Below are 24,353 nucleotides of genomic sequence, written 5' to 3'. Positions count from 1 at the left end.
TTTTACAGTCCACCTAGACACTTAGATCAAACGATATAATGTCGGCATCTTGACACACGAGAACCTTCCAGAAGGTCAAGCATCTCACTTAGGGGTGGGAAAAAATACCGAATTTTCGATATATCAAGATTACCGTACCGAAAAAATGTCGAATTTACTGAATTTTCGGTATACCGAAGATTTCTGTACGGTACGGTAACAATACCGAATTTTTCGATATGATAACGGTATGCAATTTGAAAATTTCGGTATCTACCGAGATACCAAAAAACATACAAAAATTTTAAAATATATAATATTTTAAAACAATAAATTTATAAAATTTTAAAATGTAAGGTTACCTAAAAAGGTATATACCGATACCGTACCGAAATCTCGGTATACCGTATAATTTCGGTATAATAGGTATGCTAGTTATATGTACCGAAATTTTCGGTACGATATCGGTATGAATTTTTTTATACCGCAATTTTCGGTACAGTATACGATATATGATTTTCGGTACGATATACCACCCCTAATCTCACTAAAAAAAAATATTTTAATTTTTTTTAAAACCCAACATTTGGCCCATGAAATTTTGAAGTATAGCACTTGGCTCATGGCTATATTCAATTGTTTGTCAATATAATTTTATAACATGTTTTTAATGTAAAATATTTTAATAGATTGTATTCAATTTGGATTTAATTAAGAAAATTGAAATCAAAATATAAATGAATGAAAAGTTGAGAAATAAGAAATGGAGATAGTGGTGGTGTCTGTAATAAATTGTGCTAAACAATTATCACATGTTTAATTAATTTTGAAAATTAAAAAATATAAATTTGTATTTTATATATATTAATTTAGAGGAATAAAAAGTTCATTAAAAAGATTTCTATTTTAAAAAAGATCAAATTTAATATTTTTAAGAGAAAGTTATTTAAGCAATGTATTTTATTTTAGGCACTATACATATTTGGTGACTCGAGTATTTATTAAAAGATATTTGATTAAGTATATAAATATTATTAATTGGAGATAAAATGTATTTGATAATTATAAATTAATTATTATGAAAATAAATTTCAAACCATATTTTTGAAGCTGATATCAGTTAAAAAATGCGAGCAACATTTTAATTAACAACCATTTAAAAGTATGTCTCTTGTGAGACGGTCTCACGAATCTTTACCTGTGAGACGTGTCAATCATACCGATATTCACAATAACAAGTAATACTCTTAGCATAAAACGTAATATTTTTTCATAGATGACTCAAATAAGATATATGTCTCACAAAATACGACCTGTGAGACCGTCTCAAACAAGTTTTTGCCACCATTTAAATTCATATTATCAATGTAACTCAACTTTGTTTAATCTTTTATATTCTGACAAAATCCAGAATTTTACCAAATTTTAAGTTCTTTTTTTCCTATAATGTTCATGTATCATTCAATAATTTCTAAATTTTGTATCCGTTTTGCAATCGGAAATGAATTCATGCTTATTTTTCAGCTATATATTTTATATTTTCTCTGGGATTTTATTTTGATTGTGGGTTCTGTAAGCGTTGATCTTCTTCATTTTTCCAGTGTTTTTTCGTCGATTAACCAGTGTCTTTTTTCGCTTTATTTCCTATAGTATAATGTTGCCTATGCGGGACTACGACCTTGGCTCCGTCCTTGAATATGTGATATTTTGAGTACCTAATTAAACAAGTATATAAAGTGTTGTTGTTAATAAAATTGTTCCAATTTTCTATTCAAAAGCTTATCTTTTGTACCATATATAATACAGTAAGTATCTTTACCACAATTTCAATGTTTTGTACCAATTTTTATTCGTTAAAAGATATGCGGGCTCAAAGAGTGCATAACATTTGTTGTGTGAATCAAGTAGTATAAAAATAGTTTTTATCTGATAGTGACCAAAAAAAATTATGTTTGAATAAGGATTTAAAAAGAAGTTACCTAATATCTAATTGTCACTTTATTTTTATTTTAATATATGTTTTTTTTTCAATTTTTTTCATATTAAGATATTTATCTGTTCTTTAAAGTCCTTGGTTATTTTATTGTAATAAAAAATCTCATATTTGTTATATGTTTGTATTCACATATAAGTACATATTTTAAAACCTAAAATATGTATATAAATAGAAAAAAAAAATTACTAAAGTTTAAAAACTAAATAATTATATACATATAGTCGAAATATCAATTATAGTTATATATATATTTTAAAATAAAAACAATAGGTACTCCTAAAATAATTTTTTTAACGAAGTCATATTTTAAAATAAGAAAATCTATTTTCAAAAAAATATTGAAAATGGTTGAACCGATTTTCCGATTTAATGCCGGTCCGACCAATTCTTGACATGTTCTGGTCCGACTTTAGAAAACAGGCAAAAACTTGTGTGAGACGGTCTCACGGGTCGTATTTGTGAGACAGATCTCTTATTTGGGTCATCCATGAAAAAGTATTAGTTTTTATGCTAAGAGTATTACTTTTTATTGTGCATATGGGTAAGGTTGACCCGTCTCACAGATTAAGATCCGTGAGACGGTCTCACATAAGACACACTCTTAGAAACAATGCTCCTGTGAATAAAAATCGTAATTGTAATAACTTTTAAATTTAAGTTTTTCAATAACAAATTAAATAAAGTAAATGATGTTAATTGGTAATGGGAACAACTTTAAAAAAAGAAGAAAAAAATCGCCACACGATCTGCAAAGTAGGATAAATTATATGAATCAAAACAGTTTCTTTATGGAATTTTCTTAAACATATTTTCAGAAAAAATAATGAGTAAAAGTGGTTTGTTTTAAAAGAGGTTTTAAGGGTTAAAATTAGGGACGGTGGAATTTTTTCTCTATATTGGGCCTTACTATTCAAAAAATAAATAAACAAAATTCTATTTGTTGAAAATAAAGAATTATTGAATGTTGAAATATTTGAACGTTGAAAATAAGAGTTGTAAATATTGAAAATTAATTTGTGATAGGCAAAAACTTGTGTGAGACGGTTTCACGGGTCGTATTTGTGAGACGGATCTCTTATTTGGGCCATCCATGAAAAAGTATTACCTTTTATGCTAAGAGTATTACTTTATATTGTGAATATGGGTAGGGTTGATCCGTCTCACAGATTAAGATCCGTGAGACGGTCTCACATGAGACCCACTCTTTGTGATAATGTATGTAATGATGTATTTATTTTTGGCTTATTTCCAAAGAGATGTATTTATTTTTGGATTATTTCCAAAGAAATTCTATAAAGAGTGGATCTCATGTGAGACCGTCTCACGGATCTTTATCTGTGAGACGGGTCAACCCTACCCATATTCACAACAAAAAGTCATACTCTTAACATAAAAAGTAATATTTTTTTATGGATGACCCAAATAAGCGATCCGTCTCACAAATACGACCCGTGAGACCGTCTCACACAAGTTTTTGCCTTCTATAAATAGGTTTCTCAATTTGTGAAGAGAATCACAATTGAGTGGAGAAAATTTTATAAAAGTGTGTAGTTTAATATATTTTGAGAGTTTGATATTTTTATTTTTTACTGTAAATTTTTACTTTTAACACTATGCTTATATGAGATTTGTTTTCCAGCCTATATAATTCTTGTTTCGGTGATAGTAACAACATATTGTGTTGCTAGTGCAAATTAATTTTTTAAAGTTTAGTTTTACGCATTTAGAAAAAGGGGTAAAGAAACAATAAATTTGCATAAATTTTTTGTTGCGTCCCTATCTACTTTTTCCGATAGAGAACTGGTCGGAGGCTGGAACGAAGGAGAAAGGTAAAAAATGAATAGAATCGTAGGGATTGAAAGCAAGATGACTAAAAAGAAAGAATATGCACCGTAAAATTTACCTAAACTATTCATTTTTACTTTGTTACATCCAAAGTTATAAGATTCATGTGCGATGCGTGACAAAATATTGTTGTCGAGTTTTAAATTTTACAAGAGTAAATAAATTTAATATACTCTCAGTTTCGAGATTGGGAACCGATCGACAGATAGTCGGGCCGTGAGCGCGGCGGGAACGGACTTCCCAAAAAGCCGGCCTGGAAGTTTAAGCATGAAAAAATATTTTATACATGTACGACAGATTTAATTATTATAAGAAAATCAAGAAGTAAATATTAGAATTATTCAAGTTCTAAAAAACATAAAGTTTTAAAGTTGCAATAATTAATAGTTTCCCACAAATCTATAGAACTTTAGATGAATAAAAATGAACATTTGATCAATTAGTTTTTGTATATTTTTTTAAAAAATATTCATGATTTTCTATTTGAAATGATATATTTTTCATATAAATATTTTTGTTAAATCATTTAGTTTTAGTGATAATAAATAATAATTCATTGTTTTAGAATAATTGTCACTTATTCGTGTATTCAAGTTTTCGACCGTTGTGTCAAAAACAAAGAGCAACCCACTACCAATATTCAAAAGATGTGTAAACAGTTGTATTCCATTTAGTCTATTTACAGGTAAAGTTGTTACTCGGAGATCAATTACACTTAACAAATCTGTCACTCGACTGGACTGCTCAGAGATATACAAAAGTAACACTCGACCAGACAAAGTTAATGATATTTGTGAAAGTCAATATATAAGCCGACAACTTAAAATAGAAATATTACACAACCTACCAACTCTTATCTGACATAATGTTCTCCATCAGTCCGTCATTTTACAGCTCTCGTACAAATATGACTTTTAAAATCACAAAAAAATGAAAGACCTTAGAGAACATTTAATGAAAGTTGCAGCACGTAACAATGATGTGTCCTTATTGTCGGATTATAGTACAAAGAGTCGTTCGAAGAAAAAAATGACTTCAGTACTATGTATAGAAAATGCAAGCAAGAACTCCATACACCGAGATACATTCAAAGCAACAAATTCAAAAAGAAGGCTTGCAAACTCGAAAATTTATGATCACAATTCTTAAATATCATACATTGCCATCAGCTCTTTATTCAAGATATTGTTACATCTACAAAGATCACTCAGATATTGAAAACATCCATTCAACCATTTTCTGTCATAGACAATTCAAGGAGTTGCAAACATCTTGAATCTTATGATTCATTCTTTGTTATATCTGTGATATTTTGGTTGTTTGACTGAAAGTCTCAACCATTGTAATAGATATTAGGAGTTTCAACTTAGACGTTAGAGAAGACATACGATTGAAAATGGTTATAACAAATGATTTGTAAAACTAAATGACAAGTTTTATAACTTTACATTTGAATGAATATTTTAGAAACACAATAACAAGTTTTGTTAACATCGAAAATCAGGATTGCGAACATGAAATGTTTCGTCTTGTTCACTAACTTCATTTAAGTTTGTAATAATTAAATGAATCATCGGACCGTACCACACTATTTTTTTGGTCGATCGTTTCCTTAGATTTAAGAAAAACATGTCTTGTATAACTAATACTATTGAGACCACTTGAAATTTGTTAAAAGTTTTTTTTTAAACATTTTACCGATCCTAACAGTTTCGTTAAAAAATGAAAAATAAATATTGTGAATTAATGTTGAAACTAAAAACCATATGATTAATCAAAAGTATACATATTTAAATTTAAACAAGATTAAGCTTGGCAAGTGTTTTTAGAAAGCTGTTTCTTTCTAAAGTAATGGAGAACTAAAAAATCTTGTATTAAATTATAATTAAATCTCTAAAGATTTTATAATACATATATTTTATGTTCAAATTCTTTTTTAAATATGCACATCATGTTCAAACAGAGGAAATTTTGTAAAATAATATTAATTTGTAATTTTTTTTAAATACAAAGTTTTCAAATAATATAATTATATTTATATTTATAGCAAATTGAAATAAATAAATTTTTTAAAAACAGGAATGTATATCTAATATTTATACTATTAATTAAAGCTAATTAAGCTATTTGTACTAACCAATTTTTGGAATACTGATAAATTTTTTTCTTAATTTAAAAAATATCATTTAACCATTCAATTTATATTTTATAAATCTCTTTTTATTATATATCTCATCTCCTATCATTTCAATTTCAAAAATTGATCAACTTAATTTAAAATTTTTTCAAAACAATTTACTTTTTTTGCTAGTCACACAGATCACACATGTCACATTCAACTAATCCATCTATTATACTAAAGTTTAGTACATTTTCTAACGAATTTGCAACAAATTTGGTGATGTTTTTTTTTTTTTTTAATTTATATATAACAAAAATTTCTGTGAGACGGTCTCACAGATCAATTTCATAGGTCGAATATCTTATTTGGGTCATCCATGAAAAAATATTACTTTTTATGCTAATAATATAACTTTTTATTGTGAATAACGGTAGGGTTGACACGTCTCACAAATAAAAATTCGTGAGACAGTCTCACATGAGACTTACTCTTTATATATATATATATATACACACACACATACACACACAAAATATCTTTAAATTCTCATTTTATTTTAAACGTCCCACAAATTATCTCTAAGAATATCCCATCACTTATCCACAATAGTTCATAAACCACTATATCTCTAAGAATATCATCCGATTTCTTGAATTTTCAAATATTTTATTTTAATAAAATAATTTTAATTATTAATATTTTAACTAAAACAAAATTTTATAAAATACAATATATTATATTTATAATATATATACAAATAAAATTGTTAAATAGCTCATGCTTGGTTGGCTAGCTAGTTATTAATTAAGTGCAATAAACCTGAAGAAACTATATTAGTAATGATGGTGAAACCTTTTATGAATTTTCATAAATTCTCTTTAAATATCTATTATTTTATTTTCCTATCCACCATGCTAAATTGCTGTTCATATATTTGTCAAATGTTTATTTTTTTGTTAATTTTTTTTAATTTAAACCTCTATTTTTTTCACCTTTTATTTTATGATTATTAGGACTTTCAATATTTTAAATTCTAATTTTTAAATTTTTTACACATTTATCGTCGGGTAAAATGTTTAAATTCCATTCTTTTTTTTTTTTTAAAAAAACATAGCAACATTTATAAAAATTATAATTTCAAATGTGATTTTTAAGTTTTTTTAATTCATTTTTTCCTTATGAAAAGAACAAAATCGATTGTATCCATGCGTGCACAAATAAAAAAAACATAGCTACATTTATAAAAATTATAATTTCAACTGTGATTTTTAAGTTTTTTTAATTCATTTTTTCCTTATAAAAAGAACAAAATCGACTGTATCCATGCGTGCACAAATATGATAAAAGGGATTTGCTAACATGCAACACATAATTAATATTGTGAGAATGTCTCGTGTATTTAATTTTATGATACGGATTTCTGACTTGACTCAACTTATTAAAAATTATAACTTTTAATTCTAAAAATATTAATTTTCACGTTATTTATGGAGCAGATCGTGAGATCGTCTGATAATAGACTTATTAGTTTATAAAATAAAATAATTTACTCAAAAGATAAATAAATTTATAAAATAATTATACCATAAAAGAATATATATTTTTACATGGCAAAAACTTGTGTGAGACGATCTCACGGGTCGTATTTTGTGAGACAGATATCTTATTTGAGTCATCCATGCAAAAGTATTACTTTTTATGATAATAGTATTACTTTTTATTGTGAATATCGATAGGATTGACACGTCTTACAGATAAAGATCCGTGAGATCGCCTCACAAAAAACGTAGTCTTTTTAAATTTATCTTTGAAAAAGTGGCTGGATGGGGAAAAAGGTTCGCTGGCCTCGCGGATATGTATTTGTGTTCCAGGTGTTTTCCTTTTTCCGCAAAAGCTGCATTGCTGACGTTATTATTTGAATTTATTATTTGAAAGAAATAAAATTCCCCACCGCTTCGCTGACTTCATGCTGCAAAATCTTCTCCATTTAACAGTCTCAATTGCAGTGTTCCAAGCATTCTGATCACTGATTTTGCAGAGTTAGCGCAGAGATGGCTGGGAATTTACAGGTGGAGATGGCACCAATGGCGATGGAGAACCCTAGGGATTCTGATCCCCTGCTCCAGGACTCGCATTCGTCTCCATTGTCTGCTGGTTCGATAAAAAAAGACGACATTGAAGCTGGTTCCATGCCTTGTTGCAGAATTTGCCTCGAATACGACACTGGACTTGGTATGGCACTGAGGATATTTTGAATCAGAGTTTTCTGCTCAACGGTCTTTCGTTTATTTTGATTTTACGATATTTTTCGCTATCTATGGCCTCATTCCACTCCCGCAGGTGACAAATCGTGGGAAAATTCGGTAATGGATCTCAGTGTTTTACTTACTAGTGTTTTGTATGTCAATAAATCGAATTGCTTTTGTTTTTCTGTAGCTGTGTTTTCAGTTACTGGTCTTTTGGATGAATATTTGATGATCATGCATTTGGTATATGTTTCTATATACTGAACCCTCTTTCTACGCGCAAAATTCCTTTTTGGGTTTTTTGTTTCGACCTTTTTTTCCCTTTTTTTTTTTCAAGTTTCCGCTTCAAATTTATTCCAAATGCTGTTCTCAAACAGCACTCTAAAATATGTTGTACAACTAGTTCTTAGTTTAAGTTCTTGTACATGTATCGCCTCTGGTCTATGTATTTGTGTTACATTTTTGGTGTGTTGTGTAGTATATGTGCTTAATTTTGTCACTAACCGACCAAATTTATCTTTCCTTTTAGATCGCAAATTGATATCTCCATGCATGTGCAAAGGCACTCAGCAGTTTGTGCATCGCTCTTGCCTTGATCACTGGAGGTCTGTTAAGGTGAGAGTTCGCCTTCACATGTTGCATACATTGGCATTTTATATACCAACGCTGTGGCTAAAGTTTTGGAAAATAAACTTTGTATTTTATGCAGGAAGGCTTTGCCTTTTCACATTGCTCTACTTGCAGAGCTCAGTTTCATCTCCGAATCGACAAAGTAGAGGAAAGCTCTTGGCATAAAATGAAGTTCAGAATTTTTGTGGCAAGGGATGTTTTCCTTGTCTTTTTGGCTGTTCAGACTGTAAGTTCGGTTTATAATTTATTGGCTTTGTATGAAGAACTTATCTAGAATCCTTATTTACAGACGTCCTATCTCGCTTTTATTGTTGAGAAACAATAAAGGGGTAAAGGTTCATGTCTGAGAGCACATAGTTTTGTGGAAATAACAAAGGTGAACAGCTCCACTGTTTCGACCATAAACTTTTTAAAAAAAAATAAACTTGTTCACATCATTTATTAATACAATTAAATCTAAAAGAATATATTGAAGAAAAATGAATTTAAATCAAATTGTGAAAATATAAAATCTGAAATCTTAAATTAAAGAAATATAAATTTAAATTAATTTGTTAAAACATAAAATCAGAAATCATGAAGTTATAAACTAAAAAGTAAATTCATTTTTTATTATTTTAGTGATTTGTGATATTATAAATATTCAAATATATTTTTTGACTTTCAAAATTGTGTTCGGGTATTGCTCCCTGACAGCACATGTTTACACTTTTACATAAAAATGTTTTTTTAAGTCTTGAGAGGGTGGAAAAAATATCATTTCTCCCAAATAAGCCCGAAATCAAATTCTTTTTAACTGGTGGCACACAATTGCTTGTAAACTGTGATTTCTGTGCTTCTGTCTATTGTAATGATATGTGTGTTTTGCTAATCCACCTGCAAGCATGGCAATGGAGCAGCCCTTGGTTACCTTTCATGTCCAACTTTTGGATTATTTTGTGATGCGGCCTAACAGGGCCAAGTGAAATTTTTTGTCCTAATCTTTTGACCAATCTTTTTATGTGAGACTGACTGGGTTTGTGTGTGCCAATAAATAGAGTGCTCATGTTTGTTATTATCTTTGGTTCGTGGAAACATTTTCCACTCATTGCAATTGGTGAAGTGTGCTTGTTTGCGAAGATCTTAAATTCTTCTATGAAGTGCCTTTTCCATTTGTAAATCGTTCCATTTTTGGACATGATATTTCATGAAATTGTTTATCAATAAGACAAAATACGACAAATCAAAAGATTCTTCATATACTCTAGGCATAACCATGTGAATGTACAGGTGGATTATATATATAAATTCATATATATTCACCCATGTAGTAACTTATGGGTGAATATCTATATGAATCCAAATATGCCGAATCACTCATTGTATGATCTTAAACATACTAGATCTTACCGATCTGTCATCTGGCTTATGTTCTTCATGTAGCATTCAAACTGAATGACTATGAATTACGTCGATACTTTTACACTAAATAACCACATGGGCAACTATGTCTCCTAAAAAAGTTGGGAAATAGTGTATCCATGCTTCCAAACACATGAATCTTAATTTTTACAAAAAACGGGTTTATATTAGTGATAGTGCCATTGAAAACCTCATATTCTTAGTTGTGCAAATACATTAGATTGAGTAAGACATCGGAAAATCCTCGCCTTTTTAGTATGAGATGCTCCCGAGAAAGCCTTCTTAAACCATCAGAGGATGCTCTTAAGAGTGGCCATGGGAATGCGATACAAAGTCATCACCTTACGCTTTCCCATAATGTGTCCGGGAAAGTGCATTGGAAGAATAGATGATCCAAAAATTCCTCAGCCGAGTGGCGGAAGGCACACAACCTATCCATAACGAATGGTAATCTATCTAGAGTAAGTAATTTTCTATGAGCTCCAAGCCAGAAAATAAAGGAACGCTTTGGTGGCATATAGAATGAGGCCTTTGGAACTTTGGGGAAAGAGCCTCCGAAGAAACAATAAGCTGGCTTCAGTCCCAAAGCATGAAAAAAAATCCAAGAGGCTCAAATATGTGAGGTTGCTGGCAAGATCCTGCAAGGTGGATCTCTTCTTCTCATATGGATAGAAGCTTCTTGATCAATGGGATGTCGAAACTCACTGATCAAGTCTTCCCGCTATTCAATTTTATGACAATAACTGAAATCGAAGCTTTATAATCTCCTCTGTGAAAGGGAGATGATATCTCTTACCCTCAAGAATTTTTTCACCTGCGCGCTCAAAGTTGGAAATAAGTTGGTGAATATAGCACAAAGGCTTATGATTAATGTACTATCTATATCTCATTAAATTCACAAAAATGTCCTTGTTTTCCTCATAAGAAATTACAAAAATCTCGCAATTAATATGCACTTATTATCTTATCATGATTTTTAAATCCTCCGAAGGAACTATATTATGGTTGAGCCAGACGGGTCCAATTGTGCCAACGTAAAAAATAGAAGACTCGTAGTTATACATAATCCTTCCAATAATCTCCTTGGCTAAACTAATATGAATTGTGGGGTAATATATAAATGGTTACAAAAGAAAGGAATAAATTGGCATAAGCCTAGGAGCTTCCTTGGCCTTTGTGGAATAGTTTGGGGCACATTATTCTAACGAATATTTATTAATTAATGTATGTAGTAATTATCTTTATCTATTTGAAGTTACAAAAATGCAAATTTGAAAATTTGTGAGATAAATGGTAAGTTTTAGTTTATCACATAAGCATGTAAGAAATCATGCAAAATGTGTGGAACTAAAGAAATGTGCTTGGTATCTCAATATTTTTTCTAATTCTGCTGAGCAACGAAGTTAAAGCAAATGGAAACAAAATTGGTGATGAAAGAAGTAGAGGCCAATTACTCAACCAATTACTTAATCCTATATACCCAAAATCTCATACATTAATTTGTACTCGAAATGCATATTTGTCAATTAATATATTTACTAGTTATTTATTATTCATTAAGGTAAACTTTTAAACTTGACATTGGGAAGTACATGAAATACTTTAGTTTACTAGAAAAATGTGTATTTATTCAATTAGGAAAGCATGCAAATTTTCATCACCAATGAAGTAACTTGATATATCATTTTTTTTACATCCGAAACGATTGACTTCCGATATGGTGCCAAAAACTCCATTGGGGAAAAAAACTGAGAAACGCTAGAGTATTAGATTATTTGGTGAGATTAATGAGTTAGCATATGAGACATAATAGCCTAGCTAACATCTCTAGAATCACGGAGCTAAAACGCCATAGATAAAAAAGGTTAATATGAATGACATGAACTTTCGCAATGTGTTTAGTCTTCATCTCAGTCAGGGATGATTGGAGCCACATACCACACTAACCATGCTCTATCTAGCTTTCACGAGAGCCAACAATCGTTTGGTACAAACGACATCATCATCCAAAAGATTGAGGAAAAACTTACTCCCAAAAGGTTACAGGTTTTGTGAAGATTTAGAGAATACACCACCATGGTCGTTGGTAGGGGTTTGCCAGACCCTACCGATTAATATAACAAAAACAAAAATAAGAGGGGGACTAGGCCCAATCACCCTCAAAGATACAACTACCCAAATCGGTAACGAGTATTTAAGTATAGCAAGCTAGTTGTATTTAATTTTATACAACTCAAAATGTGATTAGAAATATTTTGTTCGTAAAAAATTTTAAACATTCGGTGCAAATGTGCTTCCCATGCAAGTTCATCTGCAAATTGATTTCTTTTTCAATAAATATGCATAATATAACTCCCAAGTTCTACCAATATAGAAATCAATTTCGAAAATAGCGGAAACAGAAGTCTACTTACCAATAGTGACTAAGGTGTCCTCGAATTCATGCAACACGAAGGAAGGCGTCAGGCTTTCCTATGCTTGATGTCTAAGCCGAAAATTTCTTATCTTAGTAGCAATCGTGCCAGAACTTAAGTGTTGTGCTGAAGAGTTTTTTGTTAAGTCTTGTGATTTGTAAGCTTCAAATTCTGAGTTTGAGGGGAATATTTATAGGTGTTAACGTCGCAGGTGCTAAAGCTGGTAATAAACTCGGCATTAAACCTACATTATCTGGCATTATTTGATTGTTGTACAAGGACGTTAACATCTTATAATGATTGCCCCATACTTCTAAGGTAATGGTTATTGATGGCTGTTATAATTTATGGTGAACTCGGATTACCAATCTTTCAACTTCTTGAAACGACTATAGAAATTCCAAGGTTTCACGATGAGAGCATAACTTATCACTCTTCTTGACCACCCACTCCCCAAAACCACTTCTTTCTATTGGAGATTTTTCGTTGTGAGCTGCAAATGGTATGATAAATTTAATGGCAATTTTGTTTGATTCATGCCAATTTTCTTAGAAAGCAATTACGATAAATTTGATATTTCCATTAAAGAACTTAATGTTACTGAATTTGAAACGAACAGTCGAAACCCTAGTTATCCCTGAGCTGGAGTGACCATATTTATCTTATAAATTTTTCTGAAATTCTGCCATGCATTATTTTTCGGAAAGTAGTTTTCCATTACAGTCCAATTATAGTTGCTTACCTTTGTAGTTGAATATGCAAGATTTAAAACTCTTTACATTTCCTATTACGAGTTGGACTGTGGTTATAATGACAGCTGCAAAACTGGAAATTAGGTGGAAGTAAAAGCTCATGATTATTACTTTTGTCTTGTTCCAAGGTGATCGGGGGGATAGGTGCTTTTGCATATGTCATGGACAAAGATGGAACTTTTAGGAATTCGTTTAATGACGATTGGGATCGCATACTTTCAAAGCATCCTATTCCTTTTTACTATTGTGTAGGTAAATTTCTATTCCTATGGATTTATCAGCGCATGAGACAAGATTGGTGATCCATGAAATAATTAAATTTATGGAGCTAAGATATCAGCGTCTGTCATTTTTGTACCCAAAATGTGTTGTTCGTTTTTTGGTTCAACATCCATGCTATTGTAAATAATTTTACTCATGAAGATGATTCTGTTTTGAACAGTATTTGAACTAGTTGACAGATGTTTTTGTGTTTCTCTAAACCTTGACACGTAATACATTGTCGTATTCATTATGTAAAAACACCTGTCTAGTGAGAAAATTAATCTAAACGACGCCAATTTCCTAGTGTAACTTGAGACTATTATCAGAGGAACTCAGTGATTTCTCGTGGTCATTCGCTCTTATCATCATTTTTCTAGACTTTGCTAAATCAATTTGTTGTATGTGATCTCCTTTAATTAGAGTTCAGACTTTCCTTTCAATATTTAATAAGATGCAGATGGCTGGCTTTTTTTCCTCTTAATAAAAGTGTGATATCAAGTTTATGATGTAAACATGCGATCAGGGTTTCTGAGTTTCCTTGTGCTGCTTGGGCTTATCGGTCTCATACTGAACTGTTCCACCTTAAATTGCAATGATCCACGGGTGGCTGGCTGTCAGAACTGTTGTTATGGCTGGGGCATGCTGGATTTCTTTCCGGTATCATTGGAATCTTGGATTGGTCTGCTCATAATTTTTGTTATTATCTTTACCATCGTTGGTATAGCCTATTGCTTCCTCGCTGCCACCTTGGCAATTCAGAGGATCGGGCAAAGGCACTACCACATCCTCGCCAAGAGAGAATTGACACAGGTATGATTATTTAATTTATCTTTCTAGGTATGTCGATGAAGCCCAACTTTTTTGTTTTATTTCATTGAGGACCGATATTGAATTACGGGCTGGGTTTAAGCAGCAGCTTTCAAATTAGTTGAGCTATGCTGATGGAGTTGTAAAATTTGCTAACCTAAAACTTTTGTAAATTTTGTACCCTTCAAGAGTAATTCATCCATGAAAACCTAGTATTTTAGCTGAATCCTTGTCAAAATCTTTTTTGCATCAATAGCCTTCATTCTCAATCACATCTGAACGATTAGTTGATAACAACATGTTGTTCTTGACACATGCAATTGAAGTAAGCATGCCTTTGAATTTGATGTTTCGATGCTAAGAGTTTCATGTGGTGATGATGAATATTCACCTAGAAGTCATACTATTTGTCTGGCTTCTTGTATGCCATGGCGAAGACATTTTAAGGGACGTGTAACGGCAGTCGTCCATCTCAAATGCAAAAGTTCTCAACTTGACGTTTAATTTTCTAAAATTGTATGTTTGGCCCCGATGATTTGATACACCAAGCCACCTCCGTTATTGAAAATCTGAGTGCCTTTCTAAAATTGTATGTTTGGCCCTGATTTGATACACTAAGCCACCTCCGTTATTGAACATCCGAGTTCCCTTCTTTTCGGTCAGCATCTGTACCTTACCCATTGTCAATTCTTTATTCTTGGTAAAGCATGAGTGCACCTTTGCAATTGCCGGTTTCCTGATTTACATGGTTATCAATTAACCAAGTGCTCACCATCTCTGTTCACCATCTGCATCAGATCTAATGGTAGTAGTCAGAGGTCAAACTCTGCCGGTGGAGGGATAGAAGGGCCAAGAGGAGCAGTTTCTTGTCATCCTCGGAATTTTTGTTGAGACACGTGTAGTTTTCATGTATCCTACACAATATAAATCCCATCCCATGCTGTAAAAAAATTTAAGTTTTGGGATTTCACCTCCTTTGCTTGTCCCGGTTTTGTTCTTGTTCTTGTTCTGCCACAAGCCGGGTACCAAGTGCAATGCTTCTTTCTTGCCATTTTGCATAATAGTGTTGTGAGGAATCAATTTTTAAAAATTTTGATGGTTAAGGTACATGTTCTGAATATTGCAGGAGTACATAGTGGAGGATCTTGGGGGCTTTTATACCCCTCCGACGCTGGCTCCAGAACACGAAGAACGCCTGCGATCACTTAAATTACTGTAAGGAAACCATAGTGAACCTTCGAAAAGTCATCGTTAAAAAACTTGTATGATATAAATCGAGTCATGTCTACTTGTACTTTGAAGTTACACCATGAAGTTTGTTAAAAGTTTCAAGTATTCTATTTTGGTTCTACGCACCTCAAGTGAACCTTGGGGTACTTCTATCTTCCACTTGTTTGCATGTTTGCAGTTTGATATAACTTGTGGAGCGAATAATTTAATATAAAGGGCTAATTTAATATATATGTGAATTTATATAGAATAACACTTATTACATATCGAGTCCTTAGTTTGAAATCTTAAGTGTTTGAGTTTCTGAAGTAGGTGATCGTTTGGTTAAATGTCAGGAGTTCAATTTTTTCTATCAACAACTTTCGGAAGAGCTTGTCACACAAAACTTGTTCAACGTGATTTTACCTAAATAATGTGGTTTACAAATTATTTTATTAGTCCGAAATTTATCTAATTCTTAAACTTGCTATTTCATCGTAGTAGTCAAGTAGAGTACTTTTTATTAATCGTTTCAAGTAATTGGTAAAGTATTTATCATATCTACGATTATACCACTTAAAAATTATAACAAAGCAATAGTATAATGTAATTTTACGAAACAGCCAAAATATAATCGATTTCCTCTGATTTCTCTAAAAAAAAATTTCTTTTTCTTTTTTTAAAAAACACTTGTTTTATGCCCACGGTTATTGGGGGATTATAAATAAATACCACTTAGTCATTTCAACAATCAATAAAATATTACTTTCTCAATCATTAAAAAAAATAAAGAGAATGTTTCTAAAATAAATCTAAATAAGAAACAAAAACGAGGGAAAAAATTAGGTTACATTTAGATGGATAAATTTGAAATCCATGAATTTTATTATTAACAATGAAGTAATAAATGAAATTTTAAATTCATATATTACTTATTTACACATTAATTAAATAAAATAAAATGTGTTTCAAATGTCTTTAGTATTTCAATATTGGATAAATTTGAAATTTATCATAATTAACATGAAACACTATCCGAACATATTTTTAAAGTATGATATTGCTTCTTTAAAAACAAAAAAAAAATTTTGAAAATCTATAGATTTGAAATCCATAGATTCAAATATAAGTTGAGTCGAATTCATTTGATTCAAACATAGCTTGAGATTGACATCCCTCTAGACGCGATTATTTGTTGTGGTGTGGATTATCATTTTCAAGTAATTTATGGACATTGTAATAATAAATGTTTGTAATAATAAATGTTTTTTTTTTAAAAAAAAAGTAGTTTGTGGACATCTACTTGATGGGGAAAAATAAAATAAAAATTATTATAAGTGAAAATTACTCGAAAAGTAAATATTGGATAATTATAGTTATTAAATGGCTAATTATTCAAAATTCAATTTCAATATTTTTTTTCTCAAAATCGAATTAACCTATAATATGAACCCGAATAAATACAAATTTAGGAGGTACGTTAGGCGAATTCGATATTTTCTAAATTATTTCGATTATTCTGTTTTCTCTAAAAATCATTTCATACTTTATATCATAATTAGGACTTTTATCTAGTTTTTAGCTCAGAAAATTACCCATCAATCGAATTATATTTCAATATTTTAAATTTCACTGTTCATTTTTCAGTATTTTAAATTTCACTATTCATCATGCGTGAAACTGTGTTTTTGATTCAACAATTTGTTGCATGAATATCGATAGTAGAAAATACTTTTCAAGAAAATTTAAAAATAATGTGCATAATATTCTGATACCCCCAATATTTAACCGTGTCTGAGTCCTACTTTTTCTCGAGAACCTTAGACGCAACTCGTCGAGCACGTCTAGTCCGAATCCCTGCACTCGATATCATCTCTAGACGAGCTCGGCTAGGCCTCTTGAGCTCGGTGGGGAGTTCATCCGAGCCCTGGTGCTCGGCCGAACCCTTGGGCAGAGCTCGAACGATCCTTGGAGCTTGTCCGAGCTCCGAGCCCAACTGACGCCCGAAGCAGGGCTCTGTCAAGCAAAGGTGCTCGGTCGAACCCTGTTAATCCGGGACGTGGTTGTGTATTTGGTACGGGGTCTGAGTAGTGTAATGTTTGCGTACGAAGATCCACTATCTCAGGTTTTAGATATGAGGGAGTATGACATAAATATCAGTAGTACAAGTTGAAATTCAATCCCGACCCGAGTGTCCGGGTCTATCTTAAGAACCTTGTTAATTGTCAAAGGCGTTGGTGATCTTTAAATATGATGCTAGAAAAATTCTTGGCATGCTCCAACTATTACTCATCTTGGCATCGTTTTGTTTGCTCCGGTTCTAACATTGTCGATCCGAAGATCACCATACCAGACCCAGGGAAAATTTTGTATCATCACATTCTATAATATACATTCCAAATAATATAAATTTATTTTTTTTAAAAAAAAGGCTCCAAAAACAAAATCAAGCATAAATTTTTTAATAACCTAGTCAATAATATATATGAGCATGATTATTTACTAAGAAGATGCAATAAACTTTTGATTTGAAAATCATCTCGGTCAAATTTTTTCGTTCAAAGAAGACGAGATTTAAGTTCTAAAATTGAAAAGAGCTCAGGGAAATGACTTGCATTTCTAATTATGTCATAATTATTGAATTATTTTAAAAAAAATCACATTGAAATTTGATAACATAAACTGTCAGAATAAAAATAAACAAAAATCCGACAAATGTACGATTCCAAAATTACAAATTTTCATAATATAACATATGCAATGACTAAACAAAATATGCTAAACAATACATTTCCAAATATATCAAAACTAATTAATATTAAATAATAGAATCTATGATATTAGTAATATTGATACTTTAATTAAATGCAAGTGAACTCAAACTCAACTTTCCTTGAAAACTAAATCCAAATTCAAACTAAATGATGGGCAGTTTGTTGCGGTTACTGACCCAACCGTCCTCCACTTATCTGTATCGCTCCACGAAACCCTACACTTTCTCCCACATTTTCTTACCAACCGCCCGGAGCTTGACGATCATGGCTTCCGCCTCCAGCGATGAGTTCGTCAGAGGAAGTATTCTGCCGAATGGGCTTGCTTTAATCACTCTTGATCGCCCCAAGGCACTGAATGCTATGAACCTAGGTTCCGGCCTCCTTAAAATATTTTTCTTGATGAGTATTTCTTTGCTTAATTTAAAGTGAAATTTAATGGATGATACCCTTACATGGGTTTGTAGTTTTAAATATTCTTGTGAATCTGCTTTTTAAGTTGTTTCTAATAATTGTTTGATTGGAATTCAATGTAGATATGGATGTCAGATATAAGAGCTTTCTGGACGAATGGGAAACTGACCCTCGAGTCAAATGTGTCTTGGTCGAAAGTAGTTCGCCTCGTGCCTTTTCAGCAGGTTATGAGATTTTCACTATTTTCCTTTTTTGTTTTGATGCGATAAATTCTTAGTTGCATTTAGTTTAATTGAACCAGTTAGCTTTAATTCTATTCATTTTGTGTTGTTTGAAGGTTATATATTATTTTTAGTTTGGTATGATGTTTCAATGGAGGTTGTACTATTAGGTATTCGTTTTCTCAAGTGTTTGATAAGTTTTTGAGGGTAATTCATAATGGTCAATGCAGGAATGGATATTAAAGGTGTTGTTGCTGAAATTCAAAAGGACAAAAACACTCCTCTTACGCAGAAGGTTTTGATTGTTGTGAAATATGCCATCAGACCTGTTGATCGTTTTTTTTGGTTATCACATGATTGTTGATATGAATTGCTATGTAAAATTGTTGCCTTTACTTTTTTTGTTTATTCTGGTGTGAATTTATTCAATGGTTGATTAGCATCTTTTTCACAAAATTGATTGTGGAAACTGGGTGTTGGATGCTAAGACTTTTAGTGAACTACTTCATTTTCAGGTGGTGATGTGAAGCTGATTGCAACAAAAAATCAACTGTCTGATATGATTGAGGTCTTTTAGTGTTTATTAATCTAATAATTTTAGATTAAGAACCATATATACCTTTTTAGATCAGGGAAAATGTATTTGATTTTGAATCTGATTGTTTGTGCAGTTGTCTACAACTGCTGCTAAGTAGCTTTGCACCTAGGCAACTGCTTTATACAATGACTGTCGGAAAACTGATTTTCTAAACCGACTTGTTTCTTGGCTGATGCTTATTAACTGTCATATGATTGAGTGAAAATTGAATTTTAGCGTTTTTCACATTTAGTTTCGGTGGGTTTCCTTGTCTCAGGATTCGATACACAGCAAAGCGAAAATTTGATGTCTGATATGGGGCTTATAAAATTAATCGATAATCCGGTCCATCTGATACTTTATAACTTTAAATAGAATTGAGAAGGTTAATGTTCTGTTTTGTGGTTTTGCTTAACCCTGACGAGGTTAACGTGCTCTTTATGTTCTTATCCGTCTTCACATTTCTCCTTTTTATTTTGCTTCTGAGCTCTATCAGTTTTTTATGGTTCTTGCATTTTCTCGTAAGAGTAACAGAAGATGAAATTAATCCCTTCTCGACAACCAAAGCACCTACTCTTTAAATAGTCACGATTCTTGAGTGTCATTCGTGGCCAAGGAACAGTATATGAGTTATGTCCAATTTTTGAATCTATGATGTTCTACTCCATGGGTGCAAGTAATCAGTAATTGCTGCCGACATCGTTGACCCTAAATTCGCTCTCCATGAAATAATTCAGCTTTTTGTGAAATAAATCTATGGACTTAATTGGGACTTTGCTGCTTTGTGTGACATAGCTACTTTTTCTCTGGATGCATGTGACATAAGTGATCCTCTTACTTCTATTGCAATTTTTTCTTCATAGAATCAGCAGAAATTAAATTTCTCACCATTGAAAGTAATTCTTAGGTGTTCACTGCTGAATATGCCCTAATATGCAAAATTTTTGAGTACAAAAAGCCTTATATTTGCTTCATGGATGGCATAACAATGGGATTTGGCATTGGACTATCTGGTCATGGTCGTTACAGGCTCATCACTGAGGTAAATAATCTTCTACTCCAGTTTACTTTTGGAGATGCGTCTTAGTGGGGCATTGTATTTACTTTCTAAAAATAATTTCTAAATGTTATGTCAGAAAACTGTCCTTGCTATGCCAGAGAATGGCATTGGATTGTTTCCTGATGTTGGTTTTGCTTATATAGCTGGAAAAAGTCCAGGGGAAGGAGCAGTAGGTGAGCTATTTGTTGTTCAGTTTGTTCATATCTTTTTTTTTATATATAAAAAACGATATTTTATTAATAATATGATGAGAAATAAGTATATCAGTGGACTAGTGGTCCACTTTCAACAGAAATTACATAATTTCAACGATGTATTTTAATGATACACATAAGCCCAATCTCGCAATATATCCAAGATCAAGACGTTCTTAAAGTCATCATGAGTGTCGATCGACATAGCAACTTTGATCCAGTTTGTTCATATCTTGTTTGCTTATTTCTATATTGTTCAGAATCTACATTTTTTGTAGCTTGTAGATGTAGATATATTGTACCTTAATAAAAACATTGTTACAGATGACATTCAACTTGTAGATTTGGATTTAAATTCCTTGAAAGTAAGCCTTTCTTTACTTTGCTCTTTTGGTCGAATAATATTTCCAAACATTTGAAATCCCATCAAATTGGCTAGCGATTGAGCTCATTTAGATCACGCAAGTTTCGGGCATATGCAAATCACGAGTTGATGCCCTTTTGTTTTCTTACATTGAAATAGTTTTTGTCAGTAATAAATACCAAAAATAAATATTTATACTAATTTTTTGTTTATTTTATTAATAATTGTAAAATCCACTAAGACCTTAATATGCAACTCTTTTTTTTTAAAAATAATTATAGTGATAATATGTAAAATAAACTATACAATTGAGTACACATATTTAAAAATATTCACTTACAAATAACTTTAAAATAGGTGTTTTATTGATTAAATAAATAATGTTAAATAAATAATTCAAAACTTAAGTTAATTACAGATTATTTTTATGAATAAATGATAGATGTTAGTTGCAATATTTATTGTTAGTTTTAATTGTAGCAATGGCCAGTGAGTATTGTTTATACATTTAGATACCGCTTGGTGCGTAAGATAAAGCATTTTCGTCATTGAGTTTTCATGTAAAAAACTGCAAGCACAAGGCCTCCTCCTCATTAGAATTCCTAATGAACATTCCAACTAATACTGATTTGTTGAGTGTTTTGTTTATTCTTGTGATTGTTGTTTTGTAGCCACACCAAATGTTGGTTAGTATTTTCCTAAAGGAAAGAGAATGAGGATTCTGTCCATAACAATTTGCATTTAATCCAACAGGTTTTTCTCACCTTTTTTGTTTGCAGGGGCATACCTTGGATTGACAGGAAGTAGGATATCAACTCCAGCAGACGCTCTATATGTTGGTCTGGGAACACATTATGTTCCTTCTGGGAGCTTGGGTGCATTGAAGGATGATCTGTTGACGACCACCTTGTATGTTTTTTAACTATTTTATTTACATCTTTGTTCGGAGAACATGCGTAATTTTATTCTTCAAATTAATTTAATTACCTATATCTAATCATCTTAAATTTCGGTGCCTTTCTGCACTTATATTGATTATTCCTCTGCAATCACATCGTAATATTTTAAAGGAAGTGTATTTTTCCTTACAGGAGTTGATTAATTTCTTCATTAATGAGAGACTTTCGAATTTATTTTAATATAGTTCTAGGGATCCTGATGAGAACATTAAAGAATTATTGGAAAAATACAGCCGAAACCCTGAGTCTGAACCTCGTTTGAAGTTGCTTTTACCTTGGATAATTCCAACCTTTGGAAGTAACAAGTCTATAAAGGAGGTTATGGTTGAGCTAGAAAATCATCAGCTTAGTGGTGATACCCTTGGTGAGATTCTGATATTAGCTCTCCTTTTGGTCTTCCTTTTTATGAGGTTTGAATAGTTAACCTGCTGCTTTATTTCTGATTCTTCACACTGATTTCCCTCGATTTATTGGCAGTGGCTGACTGGGCAAAGGATGCGTTGCAAGGGCTTAGGAAGGGGGCCCCCTTCTCCCTTAGTCTTACCCAAAAACATTTCTCAAGAGTTGCCTCTGCTCGAGGAAAGAGTGATGATGATTTGTCTAAGGTGATGACTCTAGCTTCTCATGCTTATCTTTTTCCCACAGCCTCTCTCTTGCTGGGGGATACCACCTTTTTTTTCCTTATGTTCTCGCTTTGACTTTTTTCCCTGGAATATGCTCCAGCTGACTGGTGTGATGAAATATGAATATCGCATTGCTTTAAGGTCTTCTCTACGAAATGATTTTGCCGAAGGTGTTCGGGCTGTCTTAGTGGACAAAGATCAGGTTATTACTTCGATTGAGTATCTGTATATATTCAAGTAATTTCGACAGATTTTCTTTGATCGAATTTGTTATTGAAGCCCAAGAAACCGTTTTTCAGTTACTTTTTCAACACATTAGGTTTTTGTTCATGCTTTCGTTACTCATAGTTTATCAATGATCACTACCTTCCCTTGTCGGTAGTACTCCAGTGGACTATTTTTATAAGCTAGAACAAGACTCTTATTTGAAATATTTAGAAATGTAGCTCAACTTCTTCATTCCACACTTTGGAAATCACTGCAGAAATGCGGTGCCATGAATTCTGGTTTTCTGTCAGCGTCCTTAATTTCCGTTGTTTGCTTCTTCATCAGAACCCGAAATGGAGTCCATCAAGCTTGGAAGAGGTGAATAGCAGTGAGCTAGATGCTCTTTTTGAACCCTTGGGCCCAGAAGTTGGAGAATTGAATGTTTAAATTTGGGTCTTTATATTTGATTGAATAAATTACTTGTATGCAGCTACTAAAAATGCTTTTGCTTTTATTAGATCTTGTATTTTAGGAATGTTGTTCTCCTGTTGTCTGCGTCGTAACTAGTGATAAAAAATGAACTAATTGTATTCCGAAATACTCTCTCTCGTTCAAATTATATACTCCACTTTATTTTTTTTCACATGTAAAGAAAATAAATTATATAGGCAAATTTCCTAATATACTCTTATTTAATGATATTATAAAAACAAATTATACTTACCAACAATGAAAGGTGAATACAATTATACACATTAAATAAATGTATGTTAGTAAAAAGATTCACTGAAAATGGAAAGTAAACTATATTTTTGAGACAAACGAATTAAGGAATGTGAACTAATAATTGAGACTGAGGAGTAATATACGGAGGGGTAATATTTTTTAATTGATAAAATGGTATAGTAAATATTTTTCTACACATCCCTTTGTATGCTTGTAATTTTAATTGAGGTTGCCGTCTGTCGGAAGTCAACAATTAGAACATCACAATCAAATTTTTGGATAGTTTCCCTTAAATAGTGATATAGGGAGAATTATTAAAATTTAGGGATATTATTTATCCTCATGTCTATTTATTATATTCACCTTTATTCTCATAATTGTCGGATTATTAAATATCCATATACTACCCAAATATTTATCAGATACAATTGCATTTTTTCGAATTTAAATTATTTCGATGAAGTTAGGATATTTACCGAATTTTTAATAAAACAATATGGAAAAAATTAAAGATAAAAATTAGAAAATTAAACATAATAGAATAAATAAACAAACTCTATATATTTATATAT

The 24,353-nt window shown here is 31.5% G+C and overlaps 2 protein-coding genes across 4 annotated transcripts; both read left to right on the top strand.

The window, feature by feature from the left end:
* Nucleotides 1-7,815: 7,815 nt before the first annotated feature.
* LOC140984238 (uncharacterized) lies at nt 7,816-15,889 on the top strand. Its single transcript, XM_073451508.1, has 6 exons — nt 7,816-8,174; nt 8,718-8,803; nt 8,898-9,044; nt 13,514-13,637; nt 14,173-14,459; nt 15,583-15,889. Exons 1-6 carry the CDS (start codon nt 7,994-7,996, stop codon nt 15,673-15,675), a joined length of 918 nt encoding a protein of 305 aa, XP_073307609.1. The 5' UTR covers nt 7,816-7,993; the 3' UTR covers nt 15,676-15,889.
* A 2,662-nt stretch (nt 15,890-18,551) lies between these two features.
* On the top strand, nt 18,552-23,695 carry LOC140984221 (3-hydroxyisobutyryl-CoA hydrolase-like protein 3, mitochondrial). Of its 3 annotated transcripts, XM_073451499.1 has the most exons (11): nt 18,553-18,809; nt 18,973-19,074; nt 19,302-19,346; nt 19,587-19,639; nt 20,556-20,690; nt 20,785-20,881; nt 22,046-22,175; nt 22,411-22,589; nt 22,703-22,830; nt 22,949-23,050; nt 23,401-23,695. In XM_073451499.1, exons 1-11 carry the CDS (start codon nt 18,587-18,589, stop codon nt 23,500-23,502), a joined length of 1,296 nt encoding a protein of 431 aa, XP_073307600.1. In that variant the 5' UTR covers nt 18,553-18,586; the 3' UTR covers nt 23,503-23,695. The 3 variants fall into 3 exon arrangements, with proteins under 3 accessions (XP_073307592.1, XP_073307600.1, XP_073307584.1); XM_073451491.1 differs by lacking the exon at nt 19,302-19,346 and having other exon boundaries at nt 18,552-18,809; XM_073451483.1 differs by lacking the exon at nt 19,587-19,639 and having other exon boundaries at nt 18,554-18,809; nt 19,302-19,366.
* The last annotated feature ends 658 nt before the right edge of the window (nt 23,696-24,353 follow it).

Source organism: Primulina huaijiensis, chromosome 1 (genome assembly GCF_012295235.1).
Source record: "Primulina huaijiensis isolate GDHJ02 chromosome 1, ASM1229523v2, whole genome shotgun sequence".
Classification (NCBI taxonomy): domain Eukaryota; kingdom Viridiplantae; phylum Streptophyta; class Magnoliopsida; order Lamiales; family Gesneriaceae; genus Primulina; species Primulina huaijiensis.
Note: the sequence above shows the minus strand (reverse complement) of the source record. Positions and strands in the feature narration are given on the sequence as shown.

What these genes read in the sequence shown, in the direction of transcription:
- LOC140984238 (XM_073451508.1), top strand. Translation starts at nt 7,994, where the DNA reads ATGGCTGGGAATTTACAGGTGGAGATGGCACCAATGGCGATGGAGAAC. An exon ending in TCTTTTTGGCTGTTCAGACT is followed by an intron (nt 9,045 to 13,513) that starts GTAAGTTCGGTT and finishes TCTTGTTCCAAG; the next exon opens with GTGATCGGGGGGATAGGTGC. An exon ending in TCCTTTTTACTATTGTGTAG is followed by an intron (nt 13,638 to 14,172) that starts GTAAATTTCTAT and finishes ACATGCGATCAG; the next exon opens with GGTTTCTGAGTTTCCTTGTG.
- LOC140984221 (XM_073451499.1), top strand. Translation starts at nt 18,587, where the DNA reads ATGATGGGCAGTTTGTTGCGGTTACTGACCCAACCGTCCTCCACTTAT. An exon ending in GCCTCGTGCCTTTTCAGCAG is followed by an intron (nt 19,075 to 19,301) that starts GTTATGAGATTT and finishes TGGTCAATGCAG; the next exon opens with GAATGGATATTAAAGGTGTT. An exon ending in TGAAATTCAAAAGGACAAAA is followed by an intron (nt 19,347 to 19,586) that starts ACACTCCTCTTA and finishes CTTCATTTTCAG; the next exon opens with GTGGTGATGTGAAGCTGATT.